Source organism: Gambusia affinis, linkage group LG16 (assembly GCF_019740435.1).
Source record: "Gambusia affinis linkage group LG16, SWU_Gaff_1.0, whole genome shotgun sequence".
Taxonomy (NCBI): Eukaryota; Metazoa; Chordata; class Actinopteri; order Cyprinodontiformes; family Poeciliidae; genus Gambusia; species Gambusia affinis.
The window spans coordinates 14,537,551-14,552,858 of record NC_057883.1 but is presented as its reverse complement, the minus strand read 5'-3'; the positions used below and the strand labels follow the sequence as shown (position 1 = coordinate 14,552,858).

At 37.8% G+C, this 15,308-nt stretch overlaps 1 protein-coding gene across 6 annotated transcripts in view; it reads left to right on the top strand.

The window, feature by feature from the left end:
- Nucleotides 1–15,308, top strand: part of ralgapa2 (Ral GTPase activating protein catalytic subunit alpha 2) — a 107,071-nt gene that overhangs the window by 50,317 nt on the left and 41,446 nt on the right. For all 6 annotated transcript variants that reach the window (XM_044143350.1, XM_044143354.1, XM_044143349.1 and 3 more), the window contains 8 exons: nt 2,157–2,285; nt 3,421–3,479; nt 3,893–4,001; nt 6,807–6,917; nt 7,133–7,201; nt 8,941–9,078; nt 11,334–11,511; nt 14,310–15,138. In XM_044143350.1, coding sequence (XP_043999285.1) covers nt 2,157–2,285; nt 3,421–3,479; nt 3,893–4,001; nt 6,807–6,917; nt 7,133–7,201; nt 8,941–9,078; nt 11,334–11,511; nt 14,310–15,138 — 1,622 coding nt within the window. The remainder of the gene's footprint in view (nt 1–2,156; nt 2,286–3,420; nt 3,480–3,892; nt 4,002–6,806; nt 6,918–7,132; nt 7,202–8,940; nt 9,079–11,333; nt 11,512–14,309; nt 15,139–15,308) is intronic.

Here is a 15,308-nt window from a genome sequence, read left to right as displayed (position 1 = left end):
CATGCGTCAGGGCAAGACATGATTGGAAATTAAAAACTCAATGCAATTAACAGCTGGGCTTCATTTCATGATTTTGTTTTTCACTAATTACTATCATAAACCAAATTTGGCCACATTGTTTTGTGACTAATTCAAATTGGAATAAGTAGGACTTAATGTTGTTTTTGTATGGTTAAATGTGATCAAGGTTATTGTTGAATTCTGGACAGACAACATTCAACTCAATGAGCTGTTAAAAAAAAAATAAAGATCTGAGGTTAATGGATCATTGCTTTTTATTAATTGAACACATTTTTAAAGCATGTAAATTGATTGATTCACTTTGTTTTTCACTGTTTTTATCTCTTTTTTTTCTTTTTTCAAATCTTCCCATAGCATAAAAAAGCATTAAAAGAAGATATAAGAAATGCTTGAAATGTCTGTCATTTATATGACTTGGACAAAACTCAAGAATGTAATTTGGAAAAAAACCTTCCAGCATTCTTGCCTTATTGTGCCTGAATGTTGGAGTGAGCAACAATAGCAGAATTTATAACCACAAATTGCTTTCCTGTGATTTACTAAAAAATGGAACAAGGTTGTTCTACTGTCTTTGGAAACTAAATCAAAATTTAAAAAAATCTTAGCTCATGACTGTATTTGTGGCAAAAACAGTGCTTTATTAAAAACTGAACAAATGCTTCTGATTAATGATACATTGTTAATAAAATAAATCACTAAGCACACATGGCTGTTAAATTATCCATGGTAAACTAACCCTCTATCGTGTTTAATGGTCCGTGACATAATGCACACCCTTTTTATTACGTCAAGCAGAGCTAGGAAAGTCATGTGACATTGTGTACACAGACTTGATATGATTTCTGATGATATTTGAAACAATTATCAGTAAAGGTTGCAAAAACAATGCTGTTTTGCAGCAATACTGAGGTGCTTGAAACTACATTGGTGTTCCTAAATTAGTCTAAGCTGTCAAACCCCAGGTAAATACATATTTTTTGTAACTTTTCAATGAGCAATCAGTTACATTAAAAGGTAATCCAAGGAGATTTCTTTATATTTCTCAAGATTAGTATTAATTTTAAATAACCATGGTATTTATAACTTTGACTGCTGATTATAGGGAGTCAGTGGTGTGACGAATGCTATTATTCAGCCAACATCTATGTATACTGTGGAACTAGGAATTTAAGTTTGAAAATAACACAAATCAAACTGGTTAGTGCTGCACAACATAATGAAGCACAACTATATTTACATATCAGTGTGTAAGCAATATTACATTCATAAAGGACTATTTGGAGGCAATACTTGGTAGGAGTTTTGATCTTTTTAAGATCAAATCTCTCATGAAGAGTGGTGGTGCTATTTTTTATAATTGTATAGATAGAAAATTTCAAATTAAGAGTAATGTTATCTTAATTTACATATTTTTGATATCATTCCGTTCAATCTCTTAGAAGTCTAGAAGGAGGAGATTTTTTTGAATCTCAGTTCTATATTTTAATACCCACAATAATGTAAGAAAAAGCACCTTAATTAGTCCTTAAACTATCTTGCATTTCTTGTGGCTGCAAGTTCCATCTCTCTTGCTTCAGAAGTGGTCAAGTCTTCAGTGTTTGCTCCAAAGCAGTCAGATGTGCTGCCTTTTCTGGCTCTGGACTTTCAGATGTCTTTGAATCACTGTTGGGACGGGGGAATGAATCAACAAAGGAAAACCCAAATGACACAGAGTATATGTCCAATACGTGTGGAAGAAACCCTTGTTATTACAAAATAGATAAATGAAACATAATGTATAAGGAAGATAACATAATCTATCTCAACCAGATCTTAAAATTGACAGTTTCTTTCTGATCCCATCAAGAAAGTGGACTCTTTAAATTATTTGAGTCTTCTCAAGCAATGGTTGTCACATTGGATAGAGCAACCAGTCAGAAGTGAACTGTGGGTTAGAACTACATCACATTAAATAGGCCATAATTTTTGCCTAATCCACTGACGTCTACGTGGATTAGAGTTAGTCTGGTAGAGATATTGAATTGTGTTCCCTCATGTAAAAAATTTTCCTGTTAGTTTCCTTTAAATGTGTTTCCTTCATGTTATAAGTTTTCACTTGATGTTTGTTTTTTTGTGTGTGTGTTCATTTCTGGCAGGCTCCAAGGATAGAGGCTCAGACAATCTTGGGCTCCCTTGTGTGTTTCCCCAACCTGTACCTCCAGATTCCTGTTCTGCACAGTGTGCCTGGCTCTAATGACATCAGAGTAGGCAATGAGGACGTCAAGGTGAGTAGTAGTCGATGTGGTGCAGCATGATGAAAACAGTGATAACGTTTCGAAACAAAATCTAGGTTTCACTAACTGATTAGTCATTGTCTGCATTAATTCATTTAGTCGTTTCTTGGATTTTAACAAACATGAAGCTAGACAGATTCTTGACAATTCAATTTTATGAAGTCAGACTTTAAAAAATATACTGCATTTATATGTGCAATACCCTCAAACTATTAGCTCACGTTATTTTTTTATACTGTGCTTCAAAATAGACTTTATCACATTTTAAAATGTTTTAACATTTTCTTCTGTTTTTTGGGGGGAGGGGGTACTTGAAGTCGATTTACCCTTTCATTATAGGTTGGGGGGAAGATTTTGGGACCAATTCCCAACCTGTGTAAAGTTTTAAGCTGCTGATTTTTAAGTCAATAGAACTGCAAGTTTTGCAGTGTAACAACCCACTGTGAAAGCATAACCTTGTCCACAGACAATTTTTGAAAAATGCGACCTGTGGGCAGTGCCAAGGGACACTGAGGGGCAAGTGTGGGAAATGAACAGAGGGGGCTTTGCTCAGGAGGAGGGAAAACTCTTTTACCAACTTAGGGCCTTTGTCGCTATAGCTGGTGACTTTCCAGACACACCCAGCGACTTCTTTCCAGAAAAGTCACTAGCGACAAATTTGGGGACATTTTTCTGTTATTGAAGACGTTGGCGACATATAAAACACCAATCGCAGTAACTGTTCTGACTAAGTGAGGAGCGAGTGCTGCCCTGAACCCCTAGCGTATCCTAAGTACTGCAGTGAATCTCTCATAATCGTCCTTCAGCGAACTGCCTGCAGTCAGAGCAGAGAGGAGACCCATTCCACTCAATGTCCACAATGCAAATGAAACAAACACACAAAAAGCTGAAGAACACTACAAATCAATGTTCACTATTCCAAGTCCTTCCTGATAGAGATGGTTTTATACTGAAGTTGGCACAAAAATTTCATAGTTTGCACAGAAGCATAAGGTTTGCAGTTCATGCATGTTATCTCTTAAAAAGTTGATTTGTGGTTTAATGCTGTAGTTTAGTCAAGCAAATCCCTTTGAAATGATTATTTGAGAATTAATTGTGAAATTATTCTGTTTGGTTTTCTGCTCAGAATTATCTGGTTAAGAATCTTCTGGATGCAGCCACAAAAGAATATTGTGAAGGAGCAAGGTAATGATCATCTGTGCTGGTCTCAATATTTTACTTTAAAGAACTACTGGAAGTTTTTGTTTGTTAGTTTCATAAATAGTAATTATTTTCTACATATCTTTCTAGGTTCATCTCAATAAATCAGAATGTTATAGAAACATGTATAGATTTGCTTTCAGTTTAAAGAGTAAGACATAACATCATAAAATATGGATTAAGATAAATTAATTACTCACAGAGTGACTTAAAGCATCTATTTCTATTAATAATAATGCCCTGCAGCTAATGACAATCGAAAATTCTGTCTCATTTTGTTTCTGTATTTATACTGGAAAGAGAAATATTTTCTAACTGCAGAAATACCTTATTTATAGATTTTAAAAAATAACTTTCTTCTTAATTAACTTGTGTCATGTTCCGATTATGCCATTCAGGTGCATTGCTGTATGCAGCCTGGGCCTGTGGGTGTGTGAAGAGCTCACCCAAAAGAACATTCACCACCAGGTTAAAGATGCCATCAATGTTCTGGGAGTAACACTAAAGGTTTGTAACTTTAGAAACAAGTTATGTTCACAAATTGTTAAGCAGAAAGCTTCACTTTTTAAATTTGCTTTCATCACTTGCAATTTAATGAATCATAGTTCTAGGGGGAAAAAAACTAAATCAAGACAATTATTGTGTCTTAAATAAATACGAACATAATAGCTGTTGTTATTTTGCAATCCCTATTGGGGCTTGGCTTTAACAAAAATGAGAGTTGATTGCGTTATAGGACTGTGGAACAATTTGGACATAGTGGAAGACTGAGGAAAAAGTGTTAGAATAAAACATGTCCATGATGTGATGTGACTCATAGGTATATTTTAGAAGAACCCTCTCTTCTGCCTGAGTGAAGAGATGCAGAGAACCAGAGGAGGCTGCCCCTTTTTTCCCCCTCATGGAAAAGGATTTTGGGCGGTGGCGTAATTTCCAGGCTACTCGCTCTCGGTAGATGTGGGCCAATTTAAGCAGCTACATCTCCCAGCTTCCTGCTCAAGCACCCCCTACCTCCCCCACCCCACCCCTTCTCTAATGGAGCAGTAATCACTCCCCTGTACAACTTGACACACAGACTCAACCAGCCCCAAAATAGAGGGTATAGGCTGGGTGGGGGATCTAGGGGGAAGAGTGGCACTGAGAGTCTCTTTTCTAAAAGCAGGTGCTGAACTCTCAGGGCCCCTTTTTGTGTTTGGCCATTTCTGTACTCCCCACATTGTCTGCCCTTGTTACATGTTGAGAGGCATTCAGCTGGAAGAAATGGGAAATTCTATTTCTCCACAAAGAATTTCAAATCACTGAAGAAATCCACATTTGAAGGAAAATTGTCAACAGCTCAATTCTTTCCTCCGATGAGTCTGGAGAAAATGAGGCAGGGTGGTGAAGTGAAATGAAATTATGCTGATGATCTGCACAGTAAGTGAAAAACTAAATTTAAGGAGAATTACAGAGAATTTTGCCCCAGAAAGTGCATCTTTCACCAAAACTTTAATTCACCATCCTCAATAAACCTTGGCTTCCTGCTTCTGTAAGATCAGGTATTTGAGTGAGACCTGCTGTAACAAGTAGCAGAAAATGAACTTCACAGTGATCATCACAGAAGGTCTGTGTTTTGGAAAGTTTGAAAGACTTTGAAGCTTTAAAGTATACTGTTCTGCCAATAATCGATTTCCATAGAAACACACGTCAAAGATAAAAAGGGGAAAATTTCAGCACTCTTCCTTTACTTGGCAAACTAGCTCACTGCAGTTTTTGTTGAGATTGTTTAGCTGATGGGGAAAAGAAAACATTAATTATTTCTCTACTGACATTTAAAATGAACAATTGTTAGTATTTGCCCTTGTTCCCTAGTCTTAAAATGGTTTAGAAACCTCATCTATGTCTCATCCTCTGAGACATTGTTGAGTAAAATGTTCTCGTCACGACTTTTGATGATTAAACTCCTATGTAGTCTTTTTGTCTGTGATGAGGTTGTCTTTATCTCTCAGTCTAAGGATTTTTGTATTGATCTTCTGATAAAGTGTGGTCACATTTAGTCTGTCTGATGGTGCTTTGGATGCACCACACTCAGTTTCCTCCCGGCGCTTTCCTTCCTTGTAAATTATCAATCTGTTCATAATATGACACTGAGAAAGCGCCTGGCTTTACTTAAAGCAACCAGCTGACTTCTTTCACTTTACTGTTGTTCCAACAGCACGATTTCTACATCCAGTAATAACAGTTTGGCTTATATAAATTATTTATTATATAAAATTGTCAGATTATCTTGGACCTATATCGCAAATTAAAACATTTGCAAAGAATTGAGCTGTTGACAGTTTAGTGAAACAAAACGTTTTAGTGATTTATTTAAATCATTCATTTCTGATAAAATGACAAAACATAGAATTTAAACCAACTGTGTGCAAAAGTTTTGAATATACCGTGAATTTTATCCAATCCAAGAAGGGTCAAAACTATACAACTTAATCCAAGCAAAATCATACAGTCCTACTACTATTTGGTTAATATTTTGTACATTGTTTAAACTGTTTTTGTCACTGACAACAAATTTCTGATTTGGTCTGCACAATATGTTGCATATTTATTGGTGTCACATCACAAAGATCTGCTTGTACTGGAATAAATATTTGCTAACTATATGAATATGTACTTCATATAGTACATATATAAAGTATATGTATTATATACTTCATATATGTAGTATATACATGTATATACTACATATATGTTAGTATAACATGTACACTAAAATATACATGTTGGTATATGTATTATATACTAACAATACATATCAAATGATGCTTCTTATGTAATATGGTAGAAAGTGTTTTGGTTTGGATCATCAGAGATGACCTTTTCTTCATCCAGCAGTTGCACAGGTCTAGAATCAGGAAAAGGACAGCTAGTACCTCTGCAGATCCCACACATCCTGGACACAAACTGTTTATACTTATACTTTCAGGTCGTGCTACTAATTTCAGCTACCACAGAGTCACTTTCTTCCTGATTAACACAATGAATATCCTTCAGCCAGAATAGTCAGCTGTCCAGTTTTGAAGCAAAATAAGCATATTGCATGACTAGTAGCAAAATAAGCATATTGCATGACTAGTAAAGTTGATTCTGATTCTCAAAACATCAGACGCCACCAATGTGACATTTTTACCTTTTACCTTATTACTGAGATGGGCATAAATATTATCACCTTTTTCTGCTTGCTGAATTAACTACTCATTATCTGGGCTCTTTGTTACAGTTTGAAGACAATTAGTCTTTTTAAGTTCCTAATATCACCTCTTCTTTCTTTAGTTTGGAAACAAAGTAGTGGCCCAAGTCGCCTGTGACATGTTTCAGCTGCTGATTTCTCACTGGGAACATCTCCAGCGGCTGGATCCAACTCTTCCCAAGAAGATAATTGAGGTATTACACATGCGCATATACTATAATGGATGAAAATTCCTATTGTTTTAAAAGGAAGTGATGGATCAGTCATTTTTACTTTTGCATACAAATACTCCAAATTCAACAATTTCACATTTATTTTCCTGCACAAGTATGGCTCTGCGTATGAATAAGAGAGCATAACAATAGATGCGTCATCCAATTATTTTTTACCTTGTTTTGTCCCAACACAGATCTTTGTGGCTACAATAGCCTTTTTGTTGCCAAGCGCAGAGCACTCAACAGTGGAAGCAGACAAAAAGGTACATCTATAGATCTAAAGGCCCTTGATCTATCATGTCGGAATGGTGCATTTGCAGAGGAATGTTTCCACTGAAGTGATTTATTTTCTGTACCTTCATCTCTCTAACCCTTTTCTGTCACATTTTTTCTTTGTGGTTATGCAGTTACTATTGATGCTTGAACATCTTAATATTTGTTTTACTAATCAACTTAAAAAATGCAATTGATGTAAAAATTTGAATTATTATGAAGAAACATAGAAAATAATGGATTCTCAGAAAAGACAGGACGCATTATGACTTCTACACTCATGAAAAACTGCTTAGAATGCTATTTCCAATCATGGTAAAGGGAAGTTCAGTGGTAGGAAAAATGTGATACAAAAAATCCTCTGGACTTGGTAAAGCGTTATACAGGCACACGCCATTTACAGAAAGGTTCACAAGCAACACGGATACACAATGCTTTGTGAGGATTGTGAAGCAACATTAGATTTGTTTTTTTAGAGAGACACCTGGCTCCTACTGAGTCTTCACAATTCACAAAAATAGGGGTGCACATATAAGTCGGCCAGCTGATAAATCATCCAAGATTTTCTTAATTTTTGGAGTTCAGTGATTAGCCAATCTTATCTACCTCTGGAAAGGTCTAGAAATCATCTACTGTCCTCTTTTGCTCTGCTGTGAGAGAGGTTTGAGTGACAGACCGGCCCACCAGACCATGTCTGCTCACTGTTGTCAAATCAGCAAGTGACATTCTTACTGTATTTCACAACACTTGAGACAAAAAAAATCTAAATCGGCCAAAATTGGAATTGGCAGGTTAGGCTTACAATCAAAGCACCTCTACTGGAAAAGTTTGAGTTTTTTCAACAAAGTATAGAAAATTAACAAGTATGACTATTCAGGATTTCTTCCTTTAAGGGCAAAGATTTTACTATTCCAAATTAATGCAGTGGATTTCACATAGTTATATTAAATTGATGTGCTTTATCTTTGATTTTCCAAATCACATTGAGCTTGACATTTTTCATTATTTTGATTTTGCTTCACTGGCTAAATGCATTTATTTAGTAATCAAAGAAGGACACGTTATACTATCTGTTTGGCTTCTAGACTGCTTTAACTTCAGGTTGAACTTTGATGGTTCTCAAAGACTGTAAATGTTGTTCTGTGTTTTGGGAATCTTTACTATCAAAGGTACCAAAGTACAAATTGTGGTGTAAATGATCTACTTGTGAAGTACATTAGTTCCAAGTGTTACATTTTTGTAACACTTGGTAATCTAAGTGGATGTAGAATCTAAAAAGTGTTGGAAATTACTTGGCAACCACTCTAAATCAGAGACCAATTTTAGCAATTTGTCGTTTTCGCTATTTGTGGATATTACATGCGATAAGATCTTACTATTCAAGTTGATTCACGGGTAATACTTGGTCCTGAAATGCTCTGCATGATTAGGAAGAAAAACATCTAAAAAATCTAGAAAGAGAGATACATAGAAAGTTGAACCTGTACCATAAAACCGACACCTCTGGATTGATTTGTTTTTCTTTATTAGTCTAACATTCTTGTTTTCAAAAGAGCTGAATTTATGCTTTCAATATGAGATTAACAAATACATGAAATTTATTACTCTGTCATTTTGGTTTTGAAAAGAATTCCGGGGGGAAAAAAACAAAAAGAAAAATCTTGATGTTCTAATATACTGAGATTCACTTGTAGATATAACTAAAAGATTATGTATCTGTCACTTTAAGATGATGGTTTCGCTGCTACTTTGCTTGCTGGACTGGTGTATGGCTGTTCCCCTGAGTCTGCTGCTAGAACCCATCACCAAGTCGTCTTTGGAGCCCCACTCAGCCAGCAAGGCCCCGCTCCTGGACTACATCTACAGGGTGAGTGTTTAAATCCGAATGTTTCCACTTATAAAAGATATATATATATATATATATATATGTATATATATATATATATATATATACACACACACACATACTTTTAAAGCGTGTTCTCAAAAATTCATAACCTTCATTCACAGAGATGGCAGCCTTAACTATACTCCCTCCACCAGCACAATGCCACATGGGATTGTAGCTTTAATTAGACTCACCTCCACCATGACCTCATAACCATGCCTCATTTAACATTATAGTGGGATAAGCATATAGAAGCGTCCATTGAAGTTGACACAAATGATTGGTATTTGTCATATGTAGAAAACCTTTACAAGTCCACTCTAATCTTGATTTGATTGCTTAAAACATGCAAAATATTCAACATTTAATTTACATATTCGTTTTTATTCCTCTAACTTTTTTTTATTTATGGTCTGACCCTGAGGATGAGGGCCAGGCTTTAGGCACAAATGAATGAGGTATTATTCATTCCCTCCTGTCTGGGCAGATGCGGTCAACGGCAGATCTTTGTAAGGATGTCACCCCTGATAAGAAATGGTCCAATTATTCAAACAGGACCTTTTGTCCAATTGATAAGCTCAGGCTTTAAACGCTTGTCCTGGAGATTTGAATGGAATATGTCTTAATATGAGAGAGACTGCAGCTGCTATGAAAGCAAATACAATTAGGCATGATTGGTCGTCCATCGGCACACAAAAGGCACGGTCCCTCTGGGTTTCCATCTGAGGTGTGACAATATTACTGCAATATCAAGACCGAAATCTCTTTACATTTCTATGGGCTCGTTGGCTTCTAATTATTCTGTTTACCAAGCAGAGAATAACCTCGCTAATAGGAAACAAGTCCTTTTCTTCCCTTATTGGCTTGTGTCAGGGAGTGGTATGCTCCTGTAATTACCAGTTTATATATTTTTCAAAACACAGCTTAAAAAGACACTGCTGCAAAAAGAGGGAGCAGAAGAAGTTGATTTTGGTGGATGCTCACGGCTTTAAAATGCAACATTGCTCCAGACCTCAGTGGTTCATTGGAGTTGTGCTCAAGCTTCTCCATCTGCTCTCCCTCTCCCTGCCTCAGCAGCCAGCTGCATCACCCTCTGTGTGTGTGTGTGTGTGTGTGTGTGTGGGTGTGTGCGTGTGTGTGTGCATGCATAAGGAGAAAGACGGCAAGAATATCATATCTGCATTTTTGTTTACATACATCTGCCCCCTTATTATTTGATCTGTGTGCATGTACATAGTGTACTCGCATCTCTGCGCAATATGTGCCGCTCTAGCTGAGCTATGCTTGTTTATTCTGTTACCTTCCAGGAACTGTTGCTATGCGAGGTGCACTCACTTACTTGTCAGGCACAGCCGTGCCCCCCTCCCTCTTTTTTTTTTTTACCTCTCCACTGAGGAAGCTCTCTGGGGCTTTGGTGTAGCAGCTGTTTGGTTCAGGTCTTTTCAGCATCAAGCCGCCAATCCCTCCCCCATGCACTCAGCTTGGTAGAAGCATCCACATACTGTCTACATTGCCCTACACAATACTGTTTCACATGGCAGAGCCAGACTGCCTCTCCAAGCGTCTCTCAGCCAAGTGTACTGAATGGGATTAGCTTTTTTTTTTTTTTTTTTTTTTTTTGCATGGCTTTACTCAAGTTGCTTTAGTCTGAATAAGAGGCAGTCTCATCTACATACATTTAGCATACGTTTTGCACTGTCTGATAATTTTTTATCTATCAGCAAATTTTGCTCTCTACAGGTGTTTGTGTGTGTATGTTTGTGATGAGAGCAGAGCACAGGGATAATGTCTTAATTAAATCAAACAGTGTAAACCTGTCCAATGGCTGTAATCAACTGCCCCAGTGCGCCTTATCTAGTGTTGCCAACGGATGCTCTGCCATCTGTTATGTAGATCGATACACTCACACATCAGAGGAGAAATGGATTAGTGGCAATAAAGACCCTCTTTTCTTCACTCCCCCCACCCCTCAACTCAACCTTATGATGTAAATAGACTGTATATTACCCCCTTTGTATGCTCCAGGATCTTGTCCGTCTCAAACAGGTCTGCAGGAGCATCTCTGTGCAATGTCATGCCAGGCACAAAGAGATTTTATCTTTGCACATTAGTGTTGAATTTAAGTCTTCAAAGTGCGGCGTGCTCTCACGTCACAGAAAAACAAAACAAGCACACTTCGTCTGGACATGATCAACCTGATGCTTTTTTTTCCTCCTTTCTCTTCCATCAATCAGGTGCTTCACTGCTGTGTGTCTGGCTCCAACCTGCACACCCAGCAGAGCCACTACCTGCTCAGTCTGTCGGACTTATCTAACGAATACGACCTGATGTTGGGTCAGGTGAAGAGCTTCGAGCCACCACCCTCCCAAATGACCACAGCAGACTTTGGCAACCTGTTGACAGTAGCTGAGGGTAAGGATGCAACAATATGGACCGGTATGATGTTTCCCACAATAACATTGAGTAAACATCCTACAGTTTCAGATTATTAACACAAATGTACCAAACAGAGCTGCACAAAATGATTAAATGGGTTTTATTTAAAACAGAAGAGCAATAACTGTTCATACTTTTACTGAAATAACTTGATCAAAGAATAAAAGATGACAATAATGAGAAAAGTAAGCTTTCAGCTTAAATACTATAGATGATATATGTGGCCTATCAAGAAGTATTTGGAGCCACTTTTAGTTACACATTTTACAAGATGGAGAAGTGATTGCAATCCGTAGTGTAAATTATGTTATGTATTGTTTATTGTATATATTGCATATGGGTTTTGCACATCACTATGTTGCTAGTTGAGAAAGTATAATTTTCTTAATTTTAATTTAATCCATAATGTCCCACAATTGTGTTAATTTGGCTTTTTTTTTAGTTTATAGAAAACTCATTAGATATTAATACTTTATTTTTAAATGCAATTTCACACTAAATTGTTGATTTGAAACTATATTGAAATAATGATCACTTAATACAAAGTTGATTTTTAGGTTTTTTTTGTCCGTATTATCCAATTTATTTTTTTTTTATGTTTTTGCAGTTTATGGAGGAATTAAATAAATGTTGAATTTAGCTGAATACAGCACTGTAAACTTTCATGGTATTACTAGCTAATATTAGCTGGTTAATTGGTTAGCCTGTCTGCTTGGGTAGTTAGCCTGCAACCTTACAGCAAGAAAGTTTTGTGTTCAAGTTTGCATGCTCTCCCTGTGCATGGTTGAGTTCTTTCTAGATGCTCTGACTTCTTCCCATAGTTCAAAAACATGACTGTTAGGATAATTGGTCTCTAAATTATAGGTTTAAGTGTGTGTCTTTGTGCACATGGTTGTTTGTCCTATGTGTCTCTGTGTTGTCCTGTGATGGACTTGCGACTTCTCCAGGGTGCAGCCCGCCTATCACACAATGTTCGGTAGAGACAGGCACCAGCTCCCCTGCGACTCTGCACAGACAAGAGAGTATAGACAATGGATGCGGTTTTTTTTGTATTTGAGGAAAGGCAGCAATCGTTTGCTTCATCATTTGTAGTTCTGCCTTGTTTCTAGTGGATATTGTGCTGTAACAAAACTACAAGCCTCATTATGCAGGCATGGTGCTCTGTGAAAAAGGATTTGATCCCATTTCGTCAAAAAAAGCTTTGACAATGACAAGCACAATCTGTGGAATTAAACATTAGAAAATTCAATATAATGTAACATAAAAACAATCGTTCCTACAAATACAGAAGTCATCAGGCTAAGTATGCATTTTTTGTGAATATGTCCAAGTTCTAAGTTTAAGTCATAAATTGATTAAAATTGATGATCTCCAATTAATAAGAGTGGTGATAGGACCATGGTTGTCCACGTTTTTGACATGAAAGAAGAGGGGGAAGGAACAGCTCAGCAATACTGTGTTCTCCATAGAATTGGAGAAAACTCTGGTCATGTTTGCATTAATTTGCAAACAGTAAATGTTAGTGCAAAGGCATGTGTTGGTATGTAAAAACAGAAGCATGGGAGAGAGAAAACCGGCCTTTAAGTCGTTCCTGTCTGTAGCAAATTAGCACGATGCCTGACTGCTCTACTGCAACATTTCCCTTGGGAAAAAAAAGAACCAAAAATGGTTACAGGTAAAAGCAAACTCTAAGTAGTCCATCCATTTGGAGCCTCTCCATTAGATGTCAATATCTTATTAAAAGTATGAAAAGAAAATCAGCCATCAGAGGGAATGGAATTTTTGCATTAGTGCCAAGCCGTTAAGAGAAGACCCATTATGGGGTTTAGATAAAATTGTTGATTTTTTTTTTTCGTTTTCTTTTCCCCTTTTTATGACCTTGTGATTCCATTAGGCAACGTAGTCCTCTCCCTACCTCCTGTCCTCAACTTCTAAAAGTCATCAAAGCCCAGATACAGAGTGCCAATGTGAACTGAAACAATGTAAAAAATATCCTAGAAATAAAAAGCTTTTGTCTGTAAAATTTCACCACACATCTGCGTTTTGGTGCACTGCAGCACGGAGTCTTGGTAGATATAACAAAACACTATCAAAAGGGCAAACCAAAGAGTGCCGGCCGGTCTAGTTATATTCATGCCCTCACCTCATATTGATCAAGTCACATCAAAGGACCAGCACATCTCTAATGCAGCTTGGCCTGCTCTCTAAAGAGCTTTCTCCACTTTGATGAGGGATGATGGTATTGATAGCACTGTCACAATGCAAAAGTACATCTTCTTGTTTTTTTCCCACATCACTGCAGAATAAAGCGCTGCATGCCTTTCACTTGGGGAGTAAAAAACCCTGTGTATTTACATAAATGTAATCCACAGAGCAGAGTTCTATTCAGCGGCCTGTAAAGATGCTCGTTCTCATTAGCACCTGGCTGGTCTCAATGCTTATCTATTGTAGGAAGACTCAATGGGCTTTTCAGACTTGTCTCTTATGATTAGATTCTACCTACTTAGAGGTGCGCTGGCCAAGCTATTGTGAGAAATAAATAAAACACCACCTTTTAGTGATCATAAATGAGATTTGGCTTTGTGTAAAAGGAGCTAATAGAGATGATGGCATGTCTGCACACAAATGTTGAGCTTTTTAAATTCTGCATTGAATATAATATGTTATAAAGCAGCCAGTGTTCGATTAGAGTTCTCTAATGTGTTTTTCCTTGTGCTGATATCTCAGTATTTTAATTATCCCCCCCCGCCCCTTTTATTTTTATCTCTTGTCAGAGAAGCGCCGTCGAAACATGGAGCTCATCCCTTTGACGGCGCGGATGGTCATGACTCATCTGGTGAACCATCTTGGCCACCATCCCCTCAGCGGTGGCCCAGCTCTCCTTCACAGCCTTGTGAGCGAAAACCACGATAACCCGTATGTGGAGTCGTCCGAGCTGTCCTCTGAGGTCTTTAAAAGCCCCAACCTGCAGCTGTTCGTCTTCAACGACAGCACGCTGGTGTCCTACCTTCAGATCCCAGCCGAGGCGCCCACCGCAGGTCAACCCCCGCACCCTTCCTCCCAAGTTCGCATCATTGTCAGAGACATTTCAGGAAAGTACTCTTGGGATGGAACGATTCTTTACTGCACTGCGCAGGAGGATCCTGATGTGGGTGCTTTCCATCCAGCTGACCCGCCTCTTTCGAAAACCTCCAATACTCACAGCAGAAACCAGCCAACTTCTCCGCTGAAAGGACATTACAAAACTCACTGCTCCGTCTCAGACTCGCTCTCTAACTTCTGTGAAGAGGATGAGGTCGATGTGCTGGATAAGCTTTTGGAGGACCTAAGCCACAGCAGCCCAGAATGCCTTCCTCAGCCACGGCTACAGCTCAATCAGCCAGCCCCGTTACCTCATGGTATGAACTTGGAACAAGAAAACGCTATACTGGAGGCCATTCTCCGTCAGACTCAACAGGAGGAGGAGCAAGTCAGGAAGTGGGATGCCGATGTGAGCTTTCGGGCTGCCTGCCAGAAGGAACCCTCCCACCAGGAACCAAAAGCTCCTTTTAACTTCTGCAGGCTGCTTCTTAATGATCTGGGCATGAACTCATGGGATCGCAGGTATTATCAAATGAAACCGGCTACAGTTATATGTAGAGATGCGCCAATGAATCAGACAGAGATCAGTCAATCAGACAAACTGTCCCTTTGTAGGGACAGTTTGATTAGGATTAGAATAACTGGGAGTTTTTAGAACTAGTCAATAGTGTACTAAACTTTATTTAAAATTA